The 25,817-nt window shown below is 41.2% G+C and overlaps 1 protein-coding gene across 3 annotated transcripts in view; it reads left to right on the plus strand.

Moving 5' to 3' along the window:
• The window catches only part of LOC111935617 (organic cation/carnitine transporter 2-like), a 26,550-nt gene extending 1,844 nt beyond the window's left edge, over positions 1-24,706 (plus strand). For 2 of the 3 annotated variants that reach the window (XM_023936090.2, XM_023936089.2), the window contains 9 exons: positions 7,313-7,416; positions 9,959-10,113; positions 11,440-11,611; positions 12,539-12,665; positions 17,529-17,629; positions 20,434-20,648; positions 21,908-22,090; positions 22,549-22,684; positions 23,233-24,706. In XM_023936090.2, coding sequence (XP_023791858.1) covers positions 7,313-7,416; positions 9,959-10,113; positions 11,440-11,611; positions 12,539-12,665; positions 17,529-17,629; positions 20,434-20,648; positions 21,908-22,090; positions 22,549-22,684; positions 23,233-23,320 — 1,281 coding nt within the window. In that variant the 3' untranslated portion in view covers positions 23,321-24,706. The remainder of the gene's footprint in view (positions 1-7,312; positions 7,417-9,958; positions 10,114-11,439; positions 11,612-12,538; positions 12,666-17,528; positions 17,630-20,433; positions 20,649-21,907; positions 22,091-22,548; positions 22,685-23,232) is intronic. The other variant, XM_086851944.1, reaches the window with a different exon arrangement.
• The last annotated feature ends 1,111 nt before the right edge of the window (positions 24,707-25,817 follow it).

The following is a 25,817-nucleotide window of genomic DNA, read 5'->3' on the forward strand; positions in this document are numbered from 1 at the left end:
AAAGTGACTTGGGAAACATGGATGAGGAGCCATGGCAGCACAACGGGGGATTGGAAATGGGGACACTGGAGTTGTTGGAAACTGTCAAGAGTTTGAATGATTCTGACAAGTGGTGCAAGGCATTGCCTCATCTGTTCCTAAAGAATTGCTGTCTTCCTCGAGAGGAAAGCTGCTTGGAGTTTCTCTGCTCCTGTCCTTGCTGAAGTGCAGTGTTGTGAAAGGCTGAGTACTCTCAGGGCGGTGTAAGGCAGTTGGCATCTTCTCGGACAGGCCTCTTTCACAAGCAGACACACGGATGTTGTTCTGAGTGTTGTGCTATGATTGTTATTCTTGCTTATATGTGGTGCTTTGTCTTTAGAGCTTCACTCAGCTTTGGCTTGATGTTAATTAAAATGTCTTGATCTATTGGAGTATCATCCAGGAGTTTTACAATCCATAAGGAAAGGGAGCTGCTCACATAGTGCTGAGACTCCGCAGCCTTGGCTCATTGTCTGTGTGACTTGGCAGATGTCCCGTGTCCATGGGAGGCAATGTTTGTCTGCCCAGGCATCATGCACTGAGGCAGTATTTTTTTCTCTTCTAATATTAATGCTTCTGAGGGAGTTTTGCAAGAGCTGTGGCCTTTCACATACTTACAGGTTTGCAGTGTTTAACTTGTTTAATTTCTTGGCTTCGTGGTACTGCTTTTATGATTAACTAATCTTGTGTTTAGTTGCATATCTCTAACTTGTTGAATAATCATGAGGACCTTTGCCCCAGATTTCCATAGCTGACACTGTGAGGGGGAAGGGGGATTTTATTTTTGAAGAAAGGTTTTTGCTGAATCTCTCATGTCTTTAGAGAAACTTTGTTTATGGTTCCGCTTTACAGGAGAGACTTAAAACATTCAGTTTTCTCCCACTTGAAGAGAGAATTTCTTTTCTCACATACTAACAACAGAAGGTTGTTACTAGCCAGTCTGCAGTATTTAACCAGCCCTGGTGTAACAAAATCCCTTTTACTTTTTGAAATGCTGGACCTCAGGGTATAAGAAGGGCTTTATTTTGGCTCAAGAAGCCAACTGTGTCATTCTAATTCCTCCATAAGTCTTGTAAAAATGAACGTAGGAATAGTAAAAGTTCCTACATAGTAGTAAAAGGACTAAACCAGGAGTAAATAAGGGAAAATATTAACTTCTGCCAGTCATGGCTGTTATGGGGCTATACAGAATAACCAGGAGTAGAACTGGGCAGTGGAGTTAAGGGCATGAGTGCACTAGAAATATGATATAATGAGGTGTTAAATGATATATCAGTCAGAACATTTTAGTTCACACAAGAGTAATTCTTAAACAGTGAACCATAAACAGATGTTAAATTTTGGATACACTTATTCATCCTCAGCTTCTAAAAAGGTGTATTGTTCATCAGCCTGAAATCAGTGCAGGTGATATATGCCAGATTTGCATCGTTTGTGTCTGTTTTGCTATTGGCAAACTTTAGGGTCTGTTTGCTTTTGCAGAGGAAGGATGCACATGGTGGGAATTGCCAGGTGTCTGGAGGCTTAGCGCAGAGCTGGCGCTCCATCCTGTATGGGTGTTCAGAGCAAAAACGTTCTGGGCAGACACAAGGGCCCAGAGGTTTCCATTCTCTACACCCTGGGGATTCAAGTGCCCTGCTGTGCTGTCAGACCACAGACCCTGGAGATGAGTGGATTATGCCAGAACTTCAGGAAGCAGGGGGAGACTGCAGCAGTGACGTGGAGGACACAAATGGGCTCTGTGGCACAGCTGGTTATCAAGAGGTTTTGATGTTGGAAGGCAGAGGGATGTATTGTTTCACTTTGCCAAAATAAAAACACAGGCTTATGCTAGACATTGTAATTTATAGAGCCATAGAATCATAGAATGGTTTGGTTTGGGAGGGACCTTAAGGATCATCTACTTCCAACCCCCCTGGCATGGGCAGGGACACCCTCCACTAGACCAGGCTCTTGCAGGAATGAAGCCAGCAGCTAAATTGTAAATCAACCCTATGTCATCCAGGTTCAGCTCTCACCCAACCCTTCATTAATGTTAGTCACCTCCATTATTTATCATCTTTTAAAACAGGTGCTTCTTTTTTATTGCTGTAGGTTAATATCTGCTTATCTTTGTGGCTGAAGTTCAAACTCATAACTTTGCAGCCCTGGAAGCTGAAGAAGCTGTTTGAAGCTTTGCAAAAGCTTAGTATTACTAGTCTTTTCAGAAGGAGGAAAAGAAAGTCTGGTTTTCATTTAATAAGTAAATACAAATGTGTGACAGATATACAAAAGTATTTGTAAAATGCTGGGTTTTTCAAGGTGTGATTTTAAAAGCGCATTATGCAGTAGTGTTCTGAACTATACAAAGTACAGGTATTTCTTACATTGCAACATAAAGTAAGATTAGTATTGTTAAAGAATAATAGGCCTGCATTTGATATTGTTAAATGGAAACAGTACTCTTTTAGAGGCACTGTGGACAGTTAGTGGCAAGGTAAAATTCCCTTTATGTCACCTTTACTTTTAAATTCAAATTTACCTCAGGTGATGACAGTGCTGTGTTTCCTTTTTGCCTAGCCATCTCAAAAATGTGATGTATGTGGAACAGTTCAGTTTCTGCAATGGAATTGTAAAATATTTGGCAATTTTGTTTCTGTTCTATGCAAGTTTTATCTCTGTAAAAATGTAAAACAACTAGAGGAGGGAAAATTAAACAGAATGTGTATTTTGTAGACGCATACTTCTGTTTGCTTTAGATAATAAGTTTCAATGTAACATCTAGACCTTCTAAGTATTTGAAATATACAAATGTGTTTTTAAAGGAAACGATGTTTATACGTGAGTGTTATATAAATAACACTCACAGCTCTCAAGTAAGCAGAAAATACTTCAATGGATATAAACAAAATCAGATTCAGAAGCAAAGGTTGTCAGTACTTGGTTGTGAGACTGAGATTTTTTGAAGAACCTGCCTCTACTTGCTGAGAGAAGCAAGTGGAAGGAGGGAATACAGGGTGCTGGCCTAGCTTCTAAAAGTCTTGATAACATGTTGATTTTTAAAAAGAAAATATGAATTCATGGAACTAGTCACTTAATTTTTCAATAATACATGTTATTCTCAGCAAGGCAGGAAAAAAGTTTAAAAAAATAAAGGAATGGGAAGACACAGTATCTTGTAGATATAAAAAATTGTTTTGCAGATAAGGCTTTTCCTTGTAGGACAGGAGTATAACCAGGTGAGCCTTTTGAAACTTTGTATTTGTCACAATCCAGCTTTGTTTAGGGCTCTTGTAATGGCATTAGGGAAGAGTCTTGAGTTTGTGGGAGGGAGGAGAACTGATAGAGTAGTTTATAGAGCTTTTATTCTTCTCAGTTGTGTCACTGGGCTTGCCTTTCTAGCAAGGAATTTGGAAATGTCGTTCCAGGCAGCTGGCATATAAGAGAATAAGCAGAATTTGGAAAGTGCTCTCCTAGAGGGGTGTGTAAGTGATGACTGTAAGTGCCTGGGACTGTTTAATACTTGGGCCCCCAACCTGTGCTTGAGAAGCAACTGCTTCAGTCCCTCTCCTTTTTGGTCCTCCTGCCTTCTAACCCAAGCTGTCCACATTCCTGGCCATCTCCATAGCCTGTCCTCTTTTCCCCATCCCCTCTTCCCAGCTCTCCTCACCAGTGACTGATATCAGCCGAGGATCTGCTTACAGAGGTGCATAAGCACACCTCAAATCCAGCACACAAGTGATCATTTCTGCTGGGTGTGACGCTACTGGCAGACATCACCCCAACCTGATGCATTTCCTGGGAAGTAGAAAAATGAAAAGACACCTAGAAGACAAGTTTAAACTGCAAAAGAGTATGTCCTGAAGTTATAACAAAATCGATCAAGAATGCTCTTTCCCATTGGGTACCACTGCTAAGCAGCTTGAAGCTTCACAACATCAGCAGCTGCTCTTTGAAAACAGAGCGGAAATGTTTTTCTCCTGTTTGAAGCCCAGATACCTTGCTGAGGTTAATCTTATCTTGTTCACTGGGGCAAAGGCTGTTATGGCTAGCAGGCTAGTTCAAAAGATACTAAGAAGTGAAAATAGCACATGATTTTAGAGCACTAGGTCGTGGTATCCTGTGTCCAAACAGCACTGCCAGCAGCAGGGTTTAATTAGTAACTACTCCTGGCAGGCACACTTGCTCTTTGCCATGATGATCTAGCAGTGGTGCCTTGGTGACTTCCTCTTGGACAATGTGCAGTTGAGGGAAGGGTATGGTTGCAAAATGATTCTGGAAGGATGATGCTATCGTCACTGACAAGCAATATAATAGACATTATAGATGTGTCAATAAGTTGAAGACTTTGACATTTATTTACTGGGGCAAAGGGTAACGGACCTTAAAATCCTTTTGTTCTGATTGTTGTGCTCTCTGTGGAGTCTGTAGATAACTGGTATTGTACAACCAAGGTAGTCCTACTTTGGAAATTTGATGTTGAAGTTCACTTTGATGCCTGGTTCAAATGGTCTTCAGCATGACAGCTCCTCACTGTGCTTTAACAGAGAGGCCAGATAAACAAGCTGGTAATCATTGCCACATTTGAATGCCCAGTGCAAGAAAGTTTTGGCAGAGCTGTGCTAAACATTTTAATACCATGAACTTTTCCAAGAAAGGTCTCCACCTCAGTGATCTGAAGAAAATGTTTGTTATAGGACACAAACATGCCAGTGTCTAGAGATCCAAGTGATGTGCAAGCCTTGTGCCAAAGGGCAGGGTGCAGAACAGTGAAAGGAGATAGTGGATTCACAGGCACAGGGTGATCAGCTGGAAAGCAATGACCTGTTTAGTAATGACGGATAATCACCAAGATGGATTTTAGTTCTGTTATTGAGGATGTCTGACTGCAGTAGTTAATACAAAGATAGCTTTTTGTGAGTAGGTAAGTCTTTATAACAGCAGGATTTGTATTTTTGGTGTCTGTTTCTCTGGTAGGTGTTATCATATAAAGGCATATGATAACCACTGAAACCTTTGGCCTGTATAAATTATAAACAACAGTCATTTGCTGGTATTTCCAAGTTGCCAGGTATATTTTACTGAAGCTTCCTAGCTGGCTTAGCTTCTGTGGTCATGACAGAAAGGCTCAAGCTTTCTTTAACCTATAATGTAGTATAACTTTTGTTGAATAATACAGATTTAACTATAAATGTTAGTTATGGTTCATGATATAAATGATGTTGATATAGTAAGTTCAGTTCCTTACAGTGAGTGGGGTACATTTGTTAACACATTAGAAAGCCTGTGTGATCCAGGTTCAGCTCTCACCCAACTCTTCATTAATGTTAGTCACCTCCATTATTTATCATCTTTTAAAACAAGTGCTTCTTTTTTGTTGCTGTAGGTTAATATCTGCTTATGTTTGTGGCTGAAGTTCAAACATCATTCTGTAATGATGCCTAATTGATGGTGTTGGTGGGATGTGCTGGAGCACTGCCTGGACTGCTGGTACCTGAGCTTCAGGTGCTGTGAATGGAAAGGCCTGGGGAGGAAATGTTGAGGGTTATGAAACCTGTTAGAAGGAGAGATTTTTCAGGCATAAAACCACAAACAGATTTATAAATGGAGAGGTTATGAAATTACCTGAATACAGTTACAAATAGGAAAAATGTGCATATTGACCTTAAAAATAATTATTATTATAAGGTAATGTAAGGACTGGCAGCTAGACAGCTCATGAGAGTGTAGCCTGTGTGAATGACCGTAATTCATCTCTGGAACAGTTCCCAGTTCTAATTCAAAACTGGGTGCTATTCCATGAAATAAGCAATGGCTCAGTTGCAGTTTGACACGAGAATCTGGCAGTGGAAGGCCATTGCTGAGGCTGTTCATTCTGTGCATAGTTTTAAGTGATCCTCCAGCCTTAAAACATGGATTAGATGTAGTTGTTGCATGACTGTTAACAGACTGGTGGCTGTGAGATTCCTGGAGTCAGAGGCTTAGTGCTGAGGAGATGGGGCTGGCAGACAGTGAAACACCAGCATTCCCATGTACAGGACTGTGGATGAGATGGATGGGGGAGCTGGAACACACAGCAACTGCTGTGTGTTTATTGTGGAGCAGATGAAAGCATTGAAGGGTGTTCCCTTCAAGGAACTGAAAAAATATACTGAATTATTTCTAACTGGGGGACAAGGAGGATTAATTATTCAGGTCAGGGTGAATATTTTCATTTCGGTCTTTTTAATACAGATTAAAACCTAAAATTTTCCATTGCTAAAATATCAGAAGGGGCCTTGAGGGAGCTGTTTGAAATAACTAGCTTTAGGAGGGTTTTGTCTCACAACAGAAGCATCTGTTGCCTCCCAGTTCCTCTCCTGCAGAGCCGCAGCACCTGCCCTCTGGCAGGAGGTACTGGGAGAGCTCTGGGAAACTGGTTTTATGTCCTCCAGTCAGGACATAGCTGTGAAGGACGGGATGAGGGATCCCTGCTGGGTTTTGTCCTTTCTTCTAATATTTACACACATTTTTCCCCCAGATAACTAAACTAGAACTAGGAGTCTTTTAATAATAGTTGTTTATGTAGATGGAAATGTAACACGAGTGCTATTTCAAAAAACATTTGACTGAACTGGGTAGAATCTTGAAAACTACTGAGGACTTTATTTAATAAATATTTTCTTTTATTCCCCATTTTTGTTTTATTTTTGGAAACCTTTGTTTGTTAGGTGTATATTTCAAGTTGTATTTCAAAGATTGTAATTGAGGTTATAGTTAGATTCCCAGCAAAGAATGAGTAGTCTCCTGTCTCTCAAAACCATATTAAAATGTAATAAAGGGGCTTTTTCTTTCTATATTGTTGTTACTGTAGTTCAATTTTTCTTAAATTAGGAATGTGAATTTTTAATGGTAAACATTACTATATGCAGGGAAATCAGATTTGGGAGCTATTTACAAGGTCATACAGTGACAAGACAAGGGGGAATGGCTTCATACTGACAGGGGGCTGGGTTATATTGGATATTAGGAAGAAAGTCTTCCCTATGGGAGTGATGAGGCCCTGGCACAGGTTTCCCAGAAAAGCTGTGGCTGCCTCATCCCTGGAAGTGTTCAAGGCCAGGCTGGACGGGGCTTGGAGCAACCTGGGATAGTGGAAGGTGTCCCTGCCCATGGCAGGGAGCTGGAATGAGATGGTCTTTAAGACCCCTTAAAGCCCAAACTATTCTGTAATTCTGTTCTCACTCCTTCCAAACCCAGCTCAGCAGAGTTTTGGAGTGTGTGGGGGGGTGGAATCCTGTTTATTAAAAGATTTTCCAATTCTCTCTCCCTGCAGTGGAATCTCGTATGTGCCAACGACTGGAAGGGACCCTTGAGCACCTCCCTGTTCTTTGTGGGTGTCCTGCTGGGATCTTTCATCTCAGGACAGCTCTCAGACAAGTAAAGTATATACAATGGAGCTGCTGTCTCTTTGATGCTCATTTGTGGGCATTTCTTATATATCAGCTTTCCTACTGGTGTGTTTCTCCAACTACTAACATGTCTTTGTTTTGTGACTGTCTAACCTGAGTGTTTACAGAGTGTGTAGAGAAATGCACTGAACTAGAACAGAATGTTACAAAGATTGTTAGTAGGTGTTACCTACATCTGTTTGTTCTTGCAATGAAATCACTCTGAAGCAAACTGGTTTGTTACGCCAGAAAACAGGTGTAGGAGGTAAGTTTTGTCTGGAAAAATCTGATCAATGACATTCTCTTCTATTTATTTTGGACTAAGTTCTGAATGAGCCCTGAGGCTTGTTCTCCTTTTTTTTTTTCCTTTAGGCCAAACTGGGATTTTTCTTTTTATAAACAGCTATAGCTGCTTGTCAAATACAGCATTTAAGTCCAATGATCTGTGTTTGTGGAAGCATAAATGCTGTTCAGCTGTACTCTAGAGAAGCACAGCTTTCTTGTTTATCAGTACAAACATTAAAAAAAAAAGGAAGACACCATTAATTTTTGTGATGCCAGCAGTTGTTTGTATGTTGTGAAGTTCAGTTTTTCTGATTCTCTCCCTGGGATTTGCTGTGCAATGCATTGTGTGCTGTCTTCCTGAGAACAATATGTGGTCCTCTAATTTGCTGGTACTTTCAGAGTTTCTGTTTCATTGAAACATAATCTCTATGCCATAAATCTTGTGGCATTGTTTAGGGCCTTTCCATAGTTTCCTGCCTATCAGGTTGGGCCAATCTTGAGCTTAGAGACAGTGATCTTTAAAAATTAACACCAGACCTCCTGTACTTCTCTTCAAAGCTGTATACCATGTTTTTTTTCCCCAAAAACATCCCTGGGCAGGCCAGTGTTTGCTCTCTCTGTGATCCTGCCTCCTGCCCTGTTCCTGCCCTCACAATCCTGCTCTTTACCAGTGCACAGCCAGCAGCTCCTGCCAGCCTTCACACCCCCAGTCAGCTCACCCTTGTTGGCTAGCGTGAGGTCCAGCAGTGTCTCCCTTTGTCAGCTCCTCCATCTGTGTTAGGAAGTCATCACTAATGAGCTCCAGAAACCTCCTGGGTTTTTTGTCCTCCAGCATGAGTGTTCAAGGCCCTTAATGATGGCCAGTGCTTTTGGACACGAGGAGGTTTCCTGTGGTGCTCTGCAGCAGGCCCTGGGGTTTTTTCTGAGCAGGTGGCTGCAGCAGACATCCACCACCCATGCAGGCCTCTCTTCTAAAGCCAGCCCATGATCTCAACTAGCTTGTCACTCATCCCCAGGCAGAGCTCCAGGCCTTCCTGCTGCCCTCCCATGTGAGGGGTGATTCTCCTCTTCCCTATGGGGGAGTCTCTCACCACCTTTTCCTGATGCTGCTGCTTTAGAAGGTGCTTTCTTCCAGAGAGCTCCTTGTCTCCTGCAAGGATCCTGAGTGTCTCCTGTGTCACCCAGCAGGTGAAGCAGGAACTATTCTGGTGCCAGAACCCATGAGCTCCCTACCTTCACACTGCTGGCAGTCTCCTGCAGCTCCTTCCCATGGTAGCACAGATCCTCACCAGATGCAGGTGAGGAGGCCATTGATGCAGCCCATCCAGTTACTTGTAGCCACTGAAGAGCAGCAAGCTCATAGTCAAGAGTTCCTTCTCTCCATGAGGAGAATGCTCCAGTGTGGCTGCCTTCAGTGTTCTGCTGCCTGCAATGAGCCTGAGACACGAAGGCTGACCAAATATTTGGGGATTTCAAGTATAGTCTGTTCTTCAGGCATTGTGACCCACCTGATGCCCACAACACCAGCTGTAGACCTGCAGATCAACTCAGACTTTGGAGTTGTGAACCCTGCACTCAGTTCTGTCCCAGCAGTGTGGGGGCTGCCTGTGTCAGAACATCATATACTGTAGTGACTGCTGTACTGAGCATGCACAGCAGCACACTCCTACAACAGCTTGATGGGTTGAGTTTAATTTCTTTTCTCTTCGGTTTTTGGGGTTTTTTTAATACTTCATCAGGAGTTACAGAATCCCTAAATTTTGTTCATTTTAAACCAAAGGGAATGAAGACTGCGACATGGGATCACTGACTGCCAATTGCATCTTCCAAATCTGAGTTTTACCTCTCTTCCAGAAGCCTTTCTTCTTTTTCTTCTTTTAACTTGTTGATCTGTGTCATGGACCTCCTTAGAGGAAGAGAGGCATTGGATACTCTTGCACTTTAAGTAACTTGTTCCCGATGATTTGTTTCACTGCTCATCCTATCGGTAAGAAAGGAATAGTGTTCCAGCACATACTTAAGATGACTTAACTAGCAGACTTTGGCCAGTGATGTTTTTAATGTCTTTAGAATAGTTGTGCCTGTGTCACATTTCCTGAACCTCTGCTTTTTGTGGAAGTTTTGTATCTCCTTAAGTATGCATAAATGTAATTTTATTTTTCTTTCTATAGATTTCATTAATGATGTTGTTTAACCATATTTTTTTTTTCCCCTTCTCTTTCTTTTTTTTAATCTGTCCATGGAAGGTTTGGCAGGAAGAATGTGCTGTTTGCAACTCTGGCAATGCAGACTGGCTTCAGTTTCATACAGGTCTTCTCTACCAGCTGGGAGATGTTTTCAGTGTTGTTTGTGCTGGTTGGCATGGGACAGATATCTAACTACGTGGCAGCATTTGTTCTTGGTATGAAAGTCCTGCTGGTCACTGCATGTGTCCTTTCATCTTGTGCTTTTCCTGCTCCTTTTCAGTGCTGACTTAGGGTTGATTTGTTTTGCCAAGCAACACTTAAGAGTGTGGCCTCAACATGCATGAGTAACTTCTCCTTGTAAGCTTCCAGCTGATAGAGGTGCAATTTGAACTATTTCTATGGCTGACCATCCTAAAAGAGGCAAAACCCCAGAAGCTGACTATTTGAAATAAAGTCCATCTTTTGGCTGGAGAGATAATACATGTTAGACGTGATTTTTTGGGATTGGAATTAGATGATCTTTAAGGTCCCTTCCAACACAAATCATTCATGATTCTATGATTTTTCAGGGATTTCTGATGTCCATTTCAGGGCCTAAATTCCTGTTTAATTTAAAAGTTGCAGAAGAACCAAGATAGGTAATTTTTATAAAGTCTTTTTGAAACAGCCTATAATAAAAATTTGAATGTTGTCATGACTTTTGCTTTGTATACTTTCAAGCTTAGATCATATTTAATCATGGGAATGTGAATTACCTCATGAATCTGAGATTTAAAAAAATAAATTATTAATGCTATTTACAGTGACTATCTAAAGTACCAAATGGTGGCAAGAAATTCTTTTGAGCCAAGGTAGGCCAGATCAGGGGTGAAAGCAGTGCTTAGTTAACCTCACTGCACACAGCCTGCTGCAACTGCTGGCATCTTTGATGTCCATGGAAACAAGAAAGATTGTATTTTTTTTCTCTGTCTCTTGATTTGCAGGTCCTAAAACATTTCATGCATTTAATTCCCCTGACAGTAGCCTGATCTTTGTGACCAACATGAATTCCATATGTCTACTCCAAAAGACTATGAGTTTTTTTGGATAAATAGCCTTTTAGAAGGTGATACAGGTTGGGAACTAAGTTTAGTCACCTTTGAATTGTTCTTTAATGAAGCTGGTCACTCTTCATAAGCTGGAGAGGATTCTGGAGATTAAGCTACATTTAACACTTGAGAATGTCTGGGGATTTCAGCTCGTCAAGTAAAATGTGACATTCTAAAAAGGTAACATTGCATAAATATGGCCTATATATTGAGCTACTGAAATGCTGTGTTGCTCAGTTCTCATCTTTTACACATATAATTAATTACCTTTGTTGGTGCAGGATCGTGGCATGAAGCAGCTCTGTGGTGTCTCTCCGACTAGACAGCAGAGTGCTACATCCTGCAACTCTGCAGTGCAGTACATTTCAAAGCCAATTGCTAGGGGCATTTTTATCAAGTTACTTGGCTGCTATTAAGTTAAAATGCTAATACTCCCTTTGCTGTTTTGAACAGGCACAGAAATCCTTGGCAAATCAATCCGTGTGCTGTTCTCCACCCTGGGTGTTTGCATCTTTTACGCAGTTGGTTACATGTTGCTACCTCTGTTTGCTTTCTTCATCCGAGACTGGCGGATGCTGCTGTTGGCACTGACCCTGCCTGGGCTGCTCTTCATCCCACTCTGGTGGTGAGTAGCTAACTTACAAGACTTTAGTCTTTAGAAGGTCCTGTCTGCAGATTTTTAAGATGATGAAGCTCATGAAATTCAGGAATGGGTAGGTGAAGAATGGATGTTGTGTCCTTTACTCTCCCAGTTGTTTAGCTGTCAGTCCATGGCATTGTATGTGATCTGACTGATGCCCGAAAAACCTACTCTTCATTTTCTATAGTCTTCTGTAAAATTAAGTCCTGCACATGCAAAGAAAGCAAAATAAAAAAGTCAATAAAACTCATCCTTCTGCATCAACTGAAATCCACAGGCTTTTAAGTATACATGTGAACTAAGGATAGAGGGAAAAAACAGGTTTTCTATGACAAACTACAAAACAGTACTTGCACAGCTGTGGCACTTCCATGTTTTCTTCTGTAGTTGTTAAAATACTACTTTTGAGTGGCTTGTAAAGCTGAAATAGTCCACGAGATGGTGGTGTTCCTTCACTTACAGTAGCAGTTGTGTTTGTGCTTCCATCTCGGTTCTTATGCAATCGAATGAGGGGAATTCTGCTTTCTGACTTGCTTTTCTGTCACAGAATTTACAGTTACTAATTTTATATGTTTTAGCCTCTAAGGAAATGCTTCTTAGCCTACAGTGTGCTGCTTCTGTGTTCACATTTCTGAATTTCTTAAATTAATCCCATACTTGGAATGTTTGGATTGCTCTTTTTTCTGAGTCACTGCTAATTCCTTCAGCACTTCTGAAATCCATAAGGTCATATTATTCTGGTCTTGTTCCTTACGCTAGTCAGCTCTTGTAAATCTGATTTCTGTTGTCACTGCACTAATTTCTGCAAGATGTGACATGTTTGCAGATCTTCTTGCCTGGAGCAATGTGTTGGTCCCTTCAGCAGTTCTTTCTGTGGAAATGCAGGTTTGTTATTCTGAACCTTCCCTGCAGGGTCATTCCAGAGTCTCCACGGTGGTTGATCTCCCAGGGGAGGTTTCAGGAGGCAGAAGACATCATCCGAAAAGCTGCAAAAACTAATGGCATTACAGCCCCAGATGTAATATTTGACCCTAGTGAGGTAAGACTTGTTTAGCAGTCCAGTTATTTGCTGGACTTTATGTAAAGCAATTAATTCCATACAGATGAATGGAGTTATTCCTGCACTGCATTATGTGCTTCTCAAATGGGTAAAAGACCATAGTTTTCTGATGAAAAGCACAATACCCTTTCCCTTCATTGAGATTTGCAAAGTCTTTGTGGTCCCATTCCCATGGGAATGTTAACATGCATTCTAATGAAAACATCTTTTTCATCCAGTTTACAGCCACCCTTTTTCCTTTTAAACTCTGTTTTTCAGGGAAGGATAATGAATTTGAGGTGCCTATTGCTTAGTGATCTAAATATTTGCACCAAACAGATTCTGTGCTTATTCAGTCTGTAACTCTGTCTAAGTCCAACATGGGGCTGATCCTGGCCAGTGACATTGGAAATACTGTTGTTCTAGTTCATACTCAACTTCAATGTCTAATACATGTTAAGGAAAGCAAAACTTGAGCCCCTTTCAGGTGAAGTAGTGACAGCTATCTTTCCCATCTCTTTCTTCCTACATGCTCCTGTTTTCTCTGGAAATCTTCCCTTTGTCTGAGCTGAGGGGTGCCCTTAAAGTGTTGAAGCAGTTCCATTTGCATTTGGAAAGTCAAGACAGACAAACTGTATATTCCAGTAGAATGGGCACCTTCCTTGATAGATCTCCAGAATCTGTCTGGGCAGTTGCTGGTTGACAATTGACAGTGTCTTGTCATTGTCACAGTTTGAGATTGGCCCAATGCCAGGCACCCCTGAGAGTTGCTTACCCTCTCTTGCTACAGCTGAGCAGCAGAGAGAGGAAAAAAAATTAATGAAGGTTTTTTGAGTGAGATAAAACTGGGAAAAATATTTCAAAGGCAAAACAGGCTCAACTTAAAGTTGCAAAGTAAATTTATTGCTAACAGAGTCAGAGGAGGATGATGAAAAGTAAAATAAACCCTTAAAACACTTTTTTCCCCCTCCCCCAGTTTCTCCCTCCTTCCCACCAACAGCGCAGGGAGACAGGGGTGGGGGTTTTGGTCAGTTCATCACCGAGATTTTCTTCCACTGCTCTGGGAGAGGAGTCCTTCCTCTCTGAGGCTGTGGAGTCCCTCCCATGGGAAACAGCTCTCTGTGAACTTCTGTGGCGTGAGTCCACTTTCACAAGCAGCAGCCATACCACACCTGCTGCGAATGTAAACTCCCCCCATGGGCAGACAGTCCTGCCAAAACTGCTGCAACACGGGTCACTCTTTCCACGGGGTGCATCCTCCACAGGCGGCTGCTCCGGCCTGGAAGCAACAGAGCCTCTCTCCACTGGGTCTTCCACTGATCACAGCCTCCTCCAGGCACCCACCTGCTCCAGCATGGGCACCTCTGCCACAGGCTGCAGGTGGGTTTTCTGGATCCCCTGTGGATCCCCATGGGCTGTGCATGGATCTCAGTATCCCCCATGGATCCCCACAGGCTGAGAGTGGATCTCAGTATCCCCCATGGATCCCCATGGGCTGTGCATGGCTCTCTGTACCCCCATGGCTCCCCATGGGCTGTGCATGGCTCTCTGTACCCCCATGGATCCCCATGGGCTGTGTGTGGATCTCTGTACCCCCCATGGCTCCCCCTGGGCTGCAGGGGCACACCATGGCTTCACCATGGTCTCACCACAGCCTGCAGAGGACTCTCAGCTCCAGCACCTGAAGCACCTCCTCCTCTCCTCCACTGACCTGGTGTTGCCTTGTTGTTTCCCTCACATGTTCTCACCTTCTCCTCAGGCTACAAGAGAAATAGTGCATGTCTCACTTTGTTTTGATTTTCTTCTCAAATATGTTATCACAGAAGTGTTACCAACCTCTCTCATTGTCCCAGCCTTGGCCAGCATCATGTCCATCTTCAGAGCCATTCAAGGATTGGATCTGCTGGACATGGTGGGAAGTTTCCAGCAGTTTCCCACAGGAGCCATCTTTGTAGCCCCCCTGCTATGAAAAACCAGGCCACGCCAAACCAATACAGTCATTTAAGTGAAAATACATATAATATATATAATGAGTATAATGTACTCATTTGCTTTACAATGCCTCTGTTCTGGCTAAGGAGAATGGGAAGCCATTAAGCTGTAGGTGTTTGCTTCTGAGATTGAAACAGCTTCCTCCTGTGTGTTAAGGTCAGCTGAGGTGCAGACAAAGCTGTTAGTCCAGACTTAGTAGTAGATGGTAGGGCAAACATCCTGGTCTTCCTGGAACGGAGTAAAAATGCCAAGAAGACACACTCCTCCTGATAACCTTTTCCTCCGGATCTTTGTCAGAATACATCTTTTCCTTTTTCTTCTTCTTACTCATGCTGTAGCCATGAAAACTCATCTATTGCCAGCACTGCAGCAGGAGAACAGAAAATTAGCTCTGGCTCCAGCATTGGCCTAAGGTCACTTTTCCTGGAATCTTCTCTCTTATTCTTAGAAACACTGATGTGTTTGCTGTCTCTGAATGGGGTTGGATAATGAAGGAACAGAAGGCAGGGGCAAGAGTAGGGGTTTTGTCCCAGGAAATGCTGGACAAGGGGAAATGCTGATGTTGCAGTAGGCTGGAGAATGTGGTGCATATTTACAGACATTAGCACATCAACTTTGAAAAACATACTTTCTGACCATCAAAGGAAAATGAGCTTGATGAACATGCATAACTCCTGTCCCTCTCTTTGCTTTCTAACGTAAAAGTAATATTGTGGCCAAAAGAGCTGTGCAAAACTCCTCTGCATCAGTGGTTTGTGCTGTCCTTGTGTCTGCACAGCTGGAAAGCAGAAGGATTACAGCTCTTGAAAGTTTAGGAAGCATGTTTATGCTGCAGAGAGGTTCTCAGAAATCTGGCTGGCCTTTGCCTTCCTGCATTTGGAATGTGTGTTTGGGATGGAGGAGCCACCTGAGCTTATGGTTGGAGAGTCCTTCAAACCTGTGCAGCTAGAGAGCATCAACTGCAGAATTTTGACTCCAGAAATTTCAAGCCAGTTGAGGTCCAGCAGGTGACAAATCACAAACCAGCTGTGTAGCACAAGTAGGGCCTGGTTATTTAAGAGGGGCTGGAAATGTTTGGATGATAGGTTTAATTTCAAACCATCATTTTGGTTTCCCTGCCCTTCTCTCATAGCTTCTTGTTCGAGCCTGTCCTGGTAAAGATTATGTTGTCTTCTTATTCAGCTCTTAAAAGACAAGGCCCTTTTTTCTCATCAACTGACTCTGAATTCTTCTCTTCCTGGTTTTGTTTTATGGTTTGCTTGCTTCTCCCTTTTTTTTTTTTCTTTTTTTTTTCCTTGTTTCTTGGCAGCAAATAGTGGTATTGTGGGAAGATCATGTGATTTATGAGAAAGGGCTATGAGATGTAAAGTGACTACAGTTTGTGTGATGTAAGTTTGGCTTCAGGCGGAGTGAAAGCTATCAAAGGTAAAGGACTGTTTGCCTTTTGTAGAAAATGGGATTTATGAAACCAAATAGACAGAAATTTGGTGTGTATCAAACTGCTATTTCATTATCCAGATCTTCAGAACCAACAGTCACTTGGAAAGAATTTTCGTGTTACTGCAGATGTTAGAGAAACTCCAGGTTGCTTTATCAGATAGTTTTAATCAATGGAATTTGTCCTCTTAAATCACCTTTTCCATATTTTTAAAAATCTTTCCCTTGGTTCCCTCTTTAGGAGTCTAAATGAAGTCCTAATAAAAAAAAAATAATTATTTTTTTTTTCACAGTCTTACCAAGGACAAAATTTGTTCTCATACTTTGTGGATGAATACCCTTGCATTTATACATGGACGTGATTTTATGTTGAGGGACTGTAAAGTTTATTGGGGAAAGGAGAAGTTTGTTGTCTTTTTGTTTGTATACTTAGGAGATGATCTCAAAAACAGATTAGATAATGTTGGGCATTCTTCATTAGCCTGCACTGGTTTCATTAGCATTCATTAGCTCATTAGCCAGTTTGTCTCAGTTTAAATACATTACTCTTAGGTGCAGTTTGAGTAGTCATTTACTATCTCTGCCCTGCTGCAGTTTATTGTAGCAATTCTTGTTAATTGTTGCTGTGTCTGCAATGGTAGGAGAGGACAGTTTATCACTTTTTTTCCCTGGTATTTGAAGACTATTCTGTGTCTTTTAAGATGTCCTTGGTCTTCTGTTCATTAGGCTAAAGAAACCCTTTACTTTTTTTCAAATGTCCCACCATCCTTGTTGCTCTCTTCTAGTCTGAGAGCAGTTATTTGCCTGATTCTCCAGGTGCAGTGCTCAAAACTGGATGTAAGAACCCTTTCAGTACTGACACGTAAATTGTGAATTAATGCTGTTGCTGTATAATTGAAGTACCAAAAAGCAGTTGTTTTGTGAAGCCTCAGGCAAAGAAAATTATTACTATAGAATCATAGAATGTGCTGAGCTGGAAGGGACCCACACAGATCATCTAGTCCAACTCCTGGCCCTGCACAAGACACAAGATTCACACCATGTGCCTGAGAGCATTGTCCAAATGCTTCCTGGGCTCCGTCAGGCTTGGTGATGTGACCACTTCCCTGGGGAGCCTGTTCCAGTGCCCAGTCACCCTCTGGGTGAAGAACCTCTTTCTGATACCAAACATAAACATTCCCTCAGCTTCATGCAGTTTCCTTGAGTCACAAGAGTTACGAATTTCAGTCTAAATTTTAAGTGACTTTAAATCAGAGAGGAGCTTCTACTTTCACAAATAGTTGTCTCTTACATATGTTTTGTTAGAAGTCAGGCACCTGTTTCAGCAGATCAAAATACTGAGGTGTAAGTTGGTGGTAGGACTTAGTTTCATAATAATTATTTTTCCAGGAAGTTAAAGTTCCCATGTTTTGTTTGTTGTTTCCTCTTTTACAGCTACAAGATGTGAATTCCCAGAAGCAACAGACATACACCATTTTGGATCTAATGAAAACTCGAAATATCCTAACTATCACAATTATGTCAGTACTTCTTTGGTAAGCAAATGTGATTCAGGAGTATGTAACTTTAAATACTAAGGTATCCTGAAGAGATACAGACAAAACCAGCTCAAAAATCAATGACTAGCTGTCTGAAACAACAAAATTTTGGTTACATAGGTTCTTCATTTTGGTGTCAGTGTGGAAACACATCTGGGTAGGTTCTCCTTTTGGTCAGGCTTATCCTGAACTGAGCAAGAATCCAATCAGCTGGCAATGGATGTGTGGGAATGCTGCCTGATCCTGGGCCTTGGGGAGTGCTAACCAAGTGACTGTAACCAAGTCTTCTTAGGGGAGTGAGTCATGCTCTACCCCCAGTCAGAGAACTTCTGCCCAGGTATCTGAACATGATGCCTGACTTAGGGGAGAATCTTTCCATTTCTTTTGTATTGGCTCTTAAAGGGATAATGCTGCCTTCTAAGTTCTCATCTGAGATTTCCCTGTATTTTCCTGCTGTCTACTTGTCATCTTCAGCTTGGTTTTCACTAGCTGAAGCCATACTTTATGCTCAATTTGATTAAATGGTTGTTATTTTCCTTTACTAGAAATTTCAGTAAAGCCATAAACAAGAGAGGGTAACTTACAAGCTCCCAGAGGCTGTACAAGTGAGGTTTAACTGGTGCATGTACCAAACCAGGAGGGTCTCTCAAGAGCTTGGGAGCCAGCTAAGTCTGTATGCTGTCTTTTTGAACAATGTTCCTGTGCCTTAGTGAGGCAGAGCCTCAGGGTTCAGTCCACTGACCTGCCAGCATGTACAAGATGATGTGGCATCCTAGGTCAAAGGATGATTTGGCTTATATTTAAGCCAGATTCTCTGGACCATCACCAAGCACAAGGCCACAAACGCACTGAGAAGGGAATTTATACCAAAAAAAAAACAGCTCAAAAAAAAGAGTAATGTTGGTTCCTTGCAGAAATGTCAATAAGGTGTCTATGTAATATCTTATTGCTCAAGTCCAGTCACTGACTCTCATGTTTGATTGGAAGTAAGACTGCTCTACTCCTCATCTGCTTGATGTGGGGTAGTAGCTCCTGGGCACAGCCAGTTTTGTGTTTGTGGTTGTAGAAATCAAAGGCAAAACCTGTTTGAGCATCATTTCTGGTAGGATGAAACAGCTGAGAGAAACACTGACATGACAGTAGGTAATCCATTCTATTGGATTCAGTAACCCATACTGAAGGGCTTTTTACCACATCAAAAATCAAGTTTTATGATAGGCAGGAAGAGTCAAACAGATTCAACTGACTTGCACAATCTTACTTCCTCTTGCAGAAAAGCATTTGGTTAGGCTGGGCAATTTTTTCACTATTCTAATTTGTATGTCACTGACCTAATCTCCTTTAAATTAATTTCCCAATATATAAAGATACAATATCCTGTGTTTCTCACAGCACATGGCTTCCCAACCCATGGTATACTGGTAGTATATTCTGTATCATGAATTAAAAGTTCTCACAAAGAAGGACTATTAAAGAGGATAGCTGCAGACAGCAATATATCACCTTTACATAGTACTGAGTGTATTGTTAATTTTGACTAAGTAACAGGCTGTTGAACTATTCCCTTTGCAGGGTTTGCACCAGGGATTAAGAAGTTTGGCTTCTTGGCACCCTAGGATGTGTAAATACCACTGAAGTTTTTCTACAAAATGTTTAACTATATTAAAGTTTGCCAATGTAATGAGCTAAGGCAATCTGCAAAAGAGAGTTCCAGCATTACAGTTTGTATGTAAAAATAACTTCAAGGAGCACAGGCTGTGAAAAACACTGCAGAACTACTTCTGAGAAGAATGGCTTAGGGCAGGGCACCACAGCAGCAGGGAGTAACTCTCAGCTGTGTCACTTCTTACCTTCCCAGATACACTGAGCAGCTCTATTTTAAGCAACTGGACCATGAAAACTCTTCCAGTGTTCAGTGAGGAGGGGGAAGAGCTAATCTTTTGTCAGTGGTGCACTTTGTGCTGTGCAGTGATTTTGTTCCAGGTTCTATTAGAAGGTAGATGCTGGTGGAGATGAAGTGACAAGTGTTCTGTGCCTCATGATTGTACCTGGACATGTCCTGATCCACTGCCCATCATTTCCTTATTTACTATATTATACTTGTTGGTAAAACTTAACCTTCTCTACCCAGCATCTCACAAAACAGGACAGTTGTGTATTTCCCTGGATTACATGAAAGCCAGCTGCCATCTGGCAGGAAATTAAGCCACCAAGCTCTGTCCTGATGCACTGACCAGCCCAGGCACCCAGCCATGCCAACGTGATTTGGATGCTGCCCAGCCAGCTTGGAGCATGGCAGAGAAAAGCACCGGCTGTTTGGGCCTGCCAGGATGCATACTCCTACTCTCTGACTTTATACAGAAATCATGGAGAATAATGACCCTGAAACAATGCTCTCCACCCAGAGCTCCCTGGTAAATATAATGGAAAGCTGCTGTAGGCCTCAGCAGCAGTAGGACTCATTATCTCAGATTTTCAGGTTAAGGCTATAAGCTATGGTAATGGCAACTACTGCATTACTGCAGTGTGAATTATCATCACTTTCCTCCCAGGGTAGTATTTTTTTTGTTTGAAATCAAGAGCAGTCTGAAAGATTAAAAGCATCTGCATGGTTTAATTGTTAACTTGCTGTTTCTGAAGTCAGCACTTTAGCTGCTTCAGCGGTGAACAAGTCTGCCAGATGCTGAATTTGCCTAACACAGCCATTTCTATTATTCCGTGCTTGACAGAAACGTGGAAGAGGTTCATGGCAACCTGAGGAAGAAGATAGATTTGTTTGACCCTGCTATTGTTTCTTTCAGGATGATAATCTCAGTTGGCTATTTTGGACTTTCTCTTGACACACCTAACTTGCACGGAGACGTGTATGTGAACTGCTTCCTCTCAGCAGTGATTGAAGTCCCAGCCTACATCATTTCCTGGCTGCTGCTTCGCAATCTGCCCCGACGGTACTCAATGGCTGCTGCGTTATTCTTGGGAGGCTGTGTTCTTCTCTTCATTCAGCTGGTGCCTTCACGTATGGAATCATTAGTTGATCTCACATATGTAAGATAGGTGATGTGCACTACTGTGCATGGGGCAGATGTGGAGGAAAAGTGTCCTGAGGGGACTAAATAGACACTCATGTTCTGTCTTTACCACTCTTCCTTGGCTCTCAGTGCTGCTGCACATGTAACTGCCACAGCATGTCATGCAGATACAGTTTGAAAGGTGGGTCATTGGCTTTGTGATCTGTTGGCATTAGAGATGTAGTCCAGATTTGCCTTTAAACTACATCTCTGGCAGGGTGTCCTGGTAAGGTCCAGGTGTAAAACCAGGACCAGATCAACCAGAATTTGGTAAGTGGAAGTTACCAAGGGCTGCAGAACTCACTTCCCAAACAGCTATTGATGGCTGTAGAGCTTGTTTAAAGAGCTACTTTCAGTGGAGTCATTGTGGAAGTATTTTTTGATAAGCAGAGATGCTTGTACTGAATTAGTGTTGATAGTTAAAATAAGGTGTGGCTACTGGAAAGGAGGGCCAAGTAACATTTATTGGCTCTCAAACCATATGTGTCTTTAGTCCATTTAGATTAATAGGGCTATGGAGTCATTACTGATACTGATATTAAATATAAGGGGGGGTGTTGTTGCCTAGGACTCATTTACAAATCAAAGATATAAAAAAGATAATGTTCAAGAACTTTCTTGTTTATTTTATACAGTTAATATGTGTGTTGCATTCTCAGGTTTGGTGGTTTTTTCCCCTGTTTTTTGAGTCAGTTGGACACCAATGTGATCTGTTTTGATTTTCAAATCTTAACTGTTCCAGTTAAAGTCAACCCAACATCCTAAAATTAAATTATTATAGCTAAGAGTGCAAATGAAACTAAGAATGTAGCTAAGAAAGTTAATGAAACAACAGGTTTTTAGGGAACCTAAAATAAAATAATTTGTTTCAAATGTTTTACTCTGTTCACTTTATTAAAAAGGGATATATGGCATTTTTTGCAATAGCAGAGGTCTGGCCCCTGAAACCTGGGAAAATCTCAGCAGTTCTGTTTCTGTTCTCATTTTTCACTTGGCAGGAACTCCTGTTCTCAAGAGAAAATGGAAATGTTGACTTCTAGTAATTTTAAAAAGAAAAAATTAAAAAAGAATTTTGGTTATGTTTGTGGATATTTACAGGGGAAAAAAGACACCAGATATTGGAGTTAATAAGGCAGGAGTTACACAAAGGAGTTAAGGGATACAGTAAATTGCAAGAGCCAAAGTCCTTACTGTGTTTGGATTTCAGATATCCGTGCACTGTCTATTTTCCTGGTGATGTTGGGGAAGTTTGGAATCACATCTGCCTTCTCAATGGTTTATGTTTACACGGCTGAGCTCTACCCAACAGTAGTAAGAAACATGGGAGTTGGAGCAAGTTCCATGGCCTCCAGACTGGGCAGCATCCTCTCACCTTACTTTGTTTACCTTGGTGAGTTAACTGGTGTGCTGGAGAGATGCTCTGGAGACTCATTTCTCTTGCCTTGATAAGGACACCTCTGACAGCTATTTATCCCCACTCCCTTGAGTTCCTACAACCACATTTACAGCAACATACACTTTGAATGTCAGGCTGTGATGGGGGTTGGTTGGTTTTTTTTTTACTGAAAGCACAAATCTTAAACAGGTAAAGCCCTGAACCTTGGTACAAACATTACCACAGAACCACAGAATAGTTTGGGTTGGAAGGAACCTTAAATACCATCTCATTCCACCTCCCTGCCATGGAGAGAGGTCCTTCCACTAGACCAGGTTGCCCCAAGCCCTGTCCAAACTTTTCTTGAACACTTCAGGGATGGGGCATTCACAGCTTCTCTGGGCAATTATCAGAGACTTAGAGCTGATACTGCTTTTTTTTATTATTTTATTTTTTCCCTTCTGTTTTTCTAGGTGCCTACGATCGATTCTTGCCTTACATCCTGATGGGGAGCCTGACTGTGCTGTCAGGAATTCTCACACTGTTTCTTCCTGAAAGCTATGGTATGCCTCTTCCTGACACCATTGATCAAATGCTGCGGGTGAAAGGGTAAGTGCCACCTGATCTTAGCATTTCCCTGATCTGAGGAATGGATTTGCCTAGGTGTGGTCAGAGGGAGAGGCTGATTTTGGCAACAAAGATAGTATCCCTTGAGAATACAAAAGCTTAGCTTTTAGTCCCTCTTCTCAAGTGCAAATGTTCATGTGTACATCGTTCAGCTCCAAATTTATCATTTGACTCTGATGGCTTAATAAAAGTATGTCTGAGGAATGCATTTTAAAAGTTTTTTACTTTATCAAGGTATGGGGACATTGTAGATCCTGAAAGGCTACTGAGTGCTGGGGAAGAGCTGAACTCTTCCAGTTTAGTTCAGCTGATCTAAAGGCACTGAGAGCATTTGGCCTTTTGCCATGGTTCTGATTGAAGATGACACATGAGCATAGATGTGGTGTAAGAAAGGGACCTTTTCAACTGAAGTCAACAGGATATTAAACTTAGGAGGCTGTAATATCAGACAGGACTCAGATTTTTTTTTTCTAAGTTTTCTCAACTGTTTTTAAAGGTTGTTTTGTTTTTTTTCTTTCTTCAACCCCCAGATTAGAATACAGGCCTCCATCTAGTAGCACAAGGGATTCCAAGGAGGAAGAAGAAAATCCAGAGATTTTAAAAAGCACTGCTTTTTGATGGAACTCCTATGTATTTGCTGGTGGACTGCAAGTTAAATGGACTTTTCTTCTAAATTTTATTCTAGAAAGGGCTAGTGGCAACACTTCGTTTTCTGTAATTTTAACGTTATTTATTAATTTAAACACCGTTTTGCCTACATTCTCTTTTTATATGAACATAAATACTTTGTAGCTTTCAATGAGATTTTTCAGCCACAGTTGTGTTCATGCAGTAGTACCATGGAGCAGAATCTGATCAATCTTTTGTAACTTCGCACATATAGTTCAGATGAAAGATACTGGAAAAGAGTTCAAGGGCTGGCAGGGTGCCTGGATTCTTCAGTGAACCTCCTCCAGAGTTAATGCTTACATCAGGAGGTAAAAATTGCCTGAAAATGTTACTCATTGCTTTTGGTTCCTTGACTTCTGCTTCTGGACAGGAAACTTATTTATTATAGTGAAGGTTTATGAAAACGTGCCTCTCTGTGATCTTACTCAAGTGACTTTGCATGTGCTCAATTTGTTACCAAGTTGAGAAAGATGCAAAGAAAGATTTTGAGAATTAATTCTAACCTATTTTATGATATGTTTTAACTCAGCATAGACTGAAAGGATTTTCTTGCACAAAATGCTTAGCATTCAAATTTTGTTCACAAAATTCACTTGATTCCAATGCTGGATTCCAACTGTACCTTCTTGGTGAAGTTGTTTACATCTGACCTTGGATATGGCCTTTTGTTCAGGCTGGATTTATTTTAAATAATGCAAATGGTTTCACCTCTGTGTAGAGGGAGTGGTGTTAGTTTGAGATTCTCCCTTTTCAATATGTGCTGGAAGTTTTATGTGTAAATTGTTTTAATATTTTCTGTGCAATTTGGATGATGGAAACAATTCTCCTGTCTTTGTTCTGTGTTTTTCCCACTCATATACATGTGCACACAATGAATATATTTAGATGTAAATTTTTATGTCAATCATGCCACTGCATTGACCTCATGGTGGAATGTACTGAGAACAAAACTCAGAATATCTCTCTGACCACTGGTTCTTGATCTTCAAGTGTGAACTATATAATTGCTGTGAGGTCTGTTCATTCTAAGTTTTACTTAACTTATGTAATCAGTGAATTGCTTTTAAATTGTTTAAAAAGAAACAACAAACCCAAAACAACAATCTTGTTGACAGTCTGCCACAAAATTGTTCCTTGTGCTGTGGAAGTTTGGCATTACCTGTGTGTCTTTAAATATACAATATATATGTACACAGAGTCTCATTTGTGCTATGCTGGTTACCGTGACAAATGTGAGTGGTGAAAGGTTTCTCTTTCATGGCACTTGTGTTTTGTTCTGTCTTGTTAAATTAAGACAATAATAATAATAAACAGCCTAAACCTTTGTAGCCTAAACTCTCAGGGTCCTTACTCTACTGCAGCAGCTGGTTGGGGAAGTTTTGTATTTTCCTATGGTGTTTAAATATCCAGGTGGTGTTGGCAGATTCCAGTCTTTCATTAATCAATATCCCAAATTCTGACCTTGGCAACAGACTCCAGCAATGTGACTGATGTCACAGGACTGCTTGTCACAGGAAGAAAGTAGAAAATGCTGTATAGACTATAATGGTTTGGTTTGGTTAAATTCTTCCTAACAGTGTCTTGAGCTCTAGGGTTTGCTTCACTTTTCCTGCATTTTCTCACCTCTTTATTTAGAATTTTAATTTATGAATGCAGCATGGAGCTGACCAATGTCAGTGGGTCAGAGAAGGATACCAACAGTGTTGTCAGCTTTTCCAAGGAAAGAAATCCAAAGCTTGGGGCAGGTTGTGTCACTCCTGTTTAGTAGGTTGACAAGCCCTCATCAGGCAGGTTTAAAATGCAGTGTGTGATTTGAGGCTACTGCCAAAACTGAGAATCTGGATTTTACAAGCCTCATTGCACATCACAAAACAGCTTTGACATGAGGAAATACATGTCAGGGCAGGGCATGTAACAGCCATACCCCTTGCCCAAAAACATGACCTGATTGTAAAATGTAGTACAGATATTTTACTTTGTAAACCTTATGTTCAGGAACATTGAGAAGCAGCTTTTTTTGTGTGTGTTGTAGAAGAATGATCTGATAACCACAGGAATCTGAGGCAAAACATATTTAGCTGCAACTTCCTTGTAATGAATTTGCCAATGTAAACAACCATGTCCCATAAAGCTCTTCCTGTAAACAGAAAATACCCTGAAATGTAAGATACGTGCTTGCCTGATACAGGATTTAGTCTGGAAATTCCAGTCCTAAAGTGCAGTGTCCATTTAACATCTGATTTAGCTGTAATTTCACTGTTTTATCAAAGTATGTTCATTGAAAGAGAGACTTTTGTTCTTGAATATTTAAATATTTTGATGTTTACTAAAGTTCTTTGTGAGGTTTTCTGTTGTTATTGTTGGTTTGGGATTTTTTTGAAATCCAAATTGGGGAATTTCCTGGCTGTGACTAATGGTACAAAACTCAATGGCAATCACTTTGTGT

The sequence above is a fragment of the Cyanistes caeruleus genome, chromosome 15, assembly GCF_971803275.1.
Source record: "Cyanistes caeruleus chromosome 15, bCyaCae1.hap1.1, whole genome shotgun sequence".
NCBI lineage: Eukaryota > Metazoa > Chordata > Aves > Passeriformes > Paridae > Cyanistes > Cyanistes caeruleus.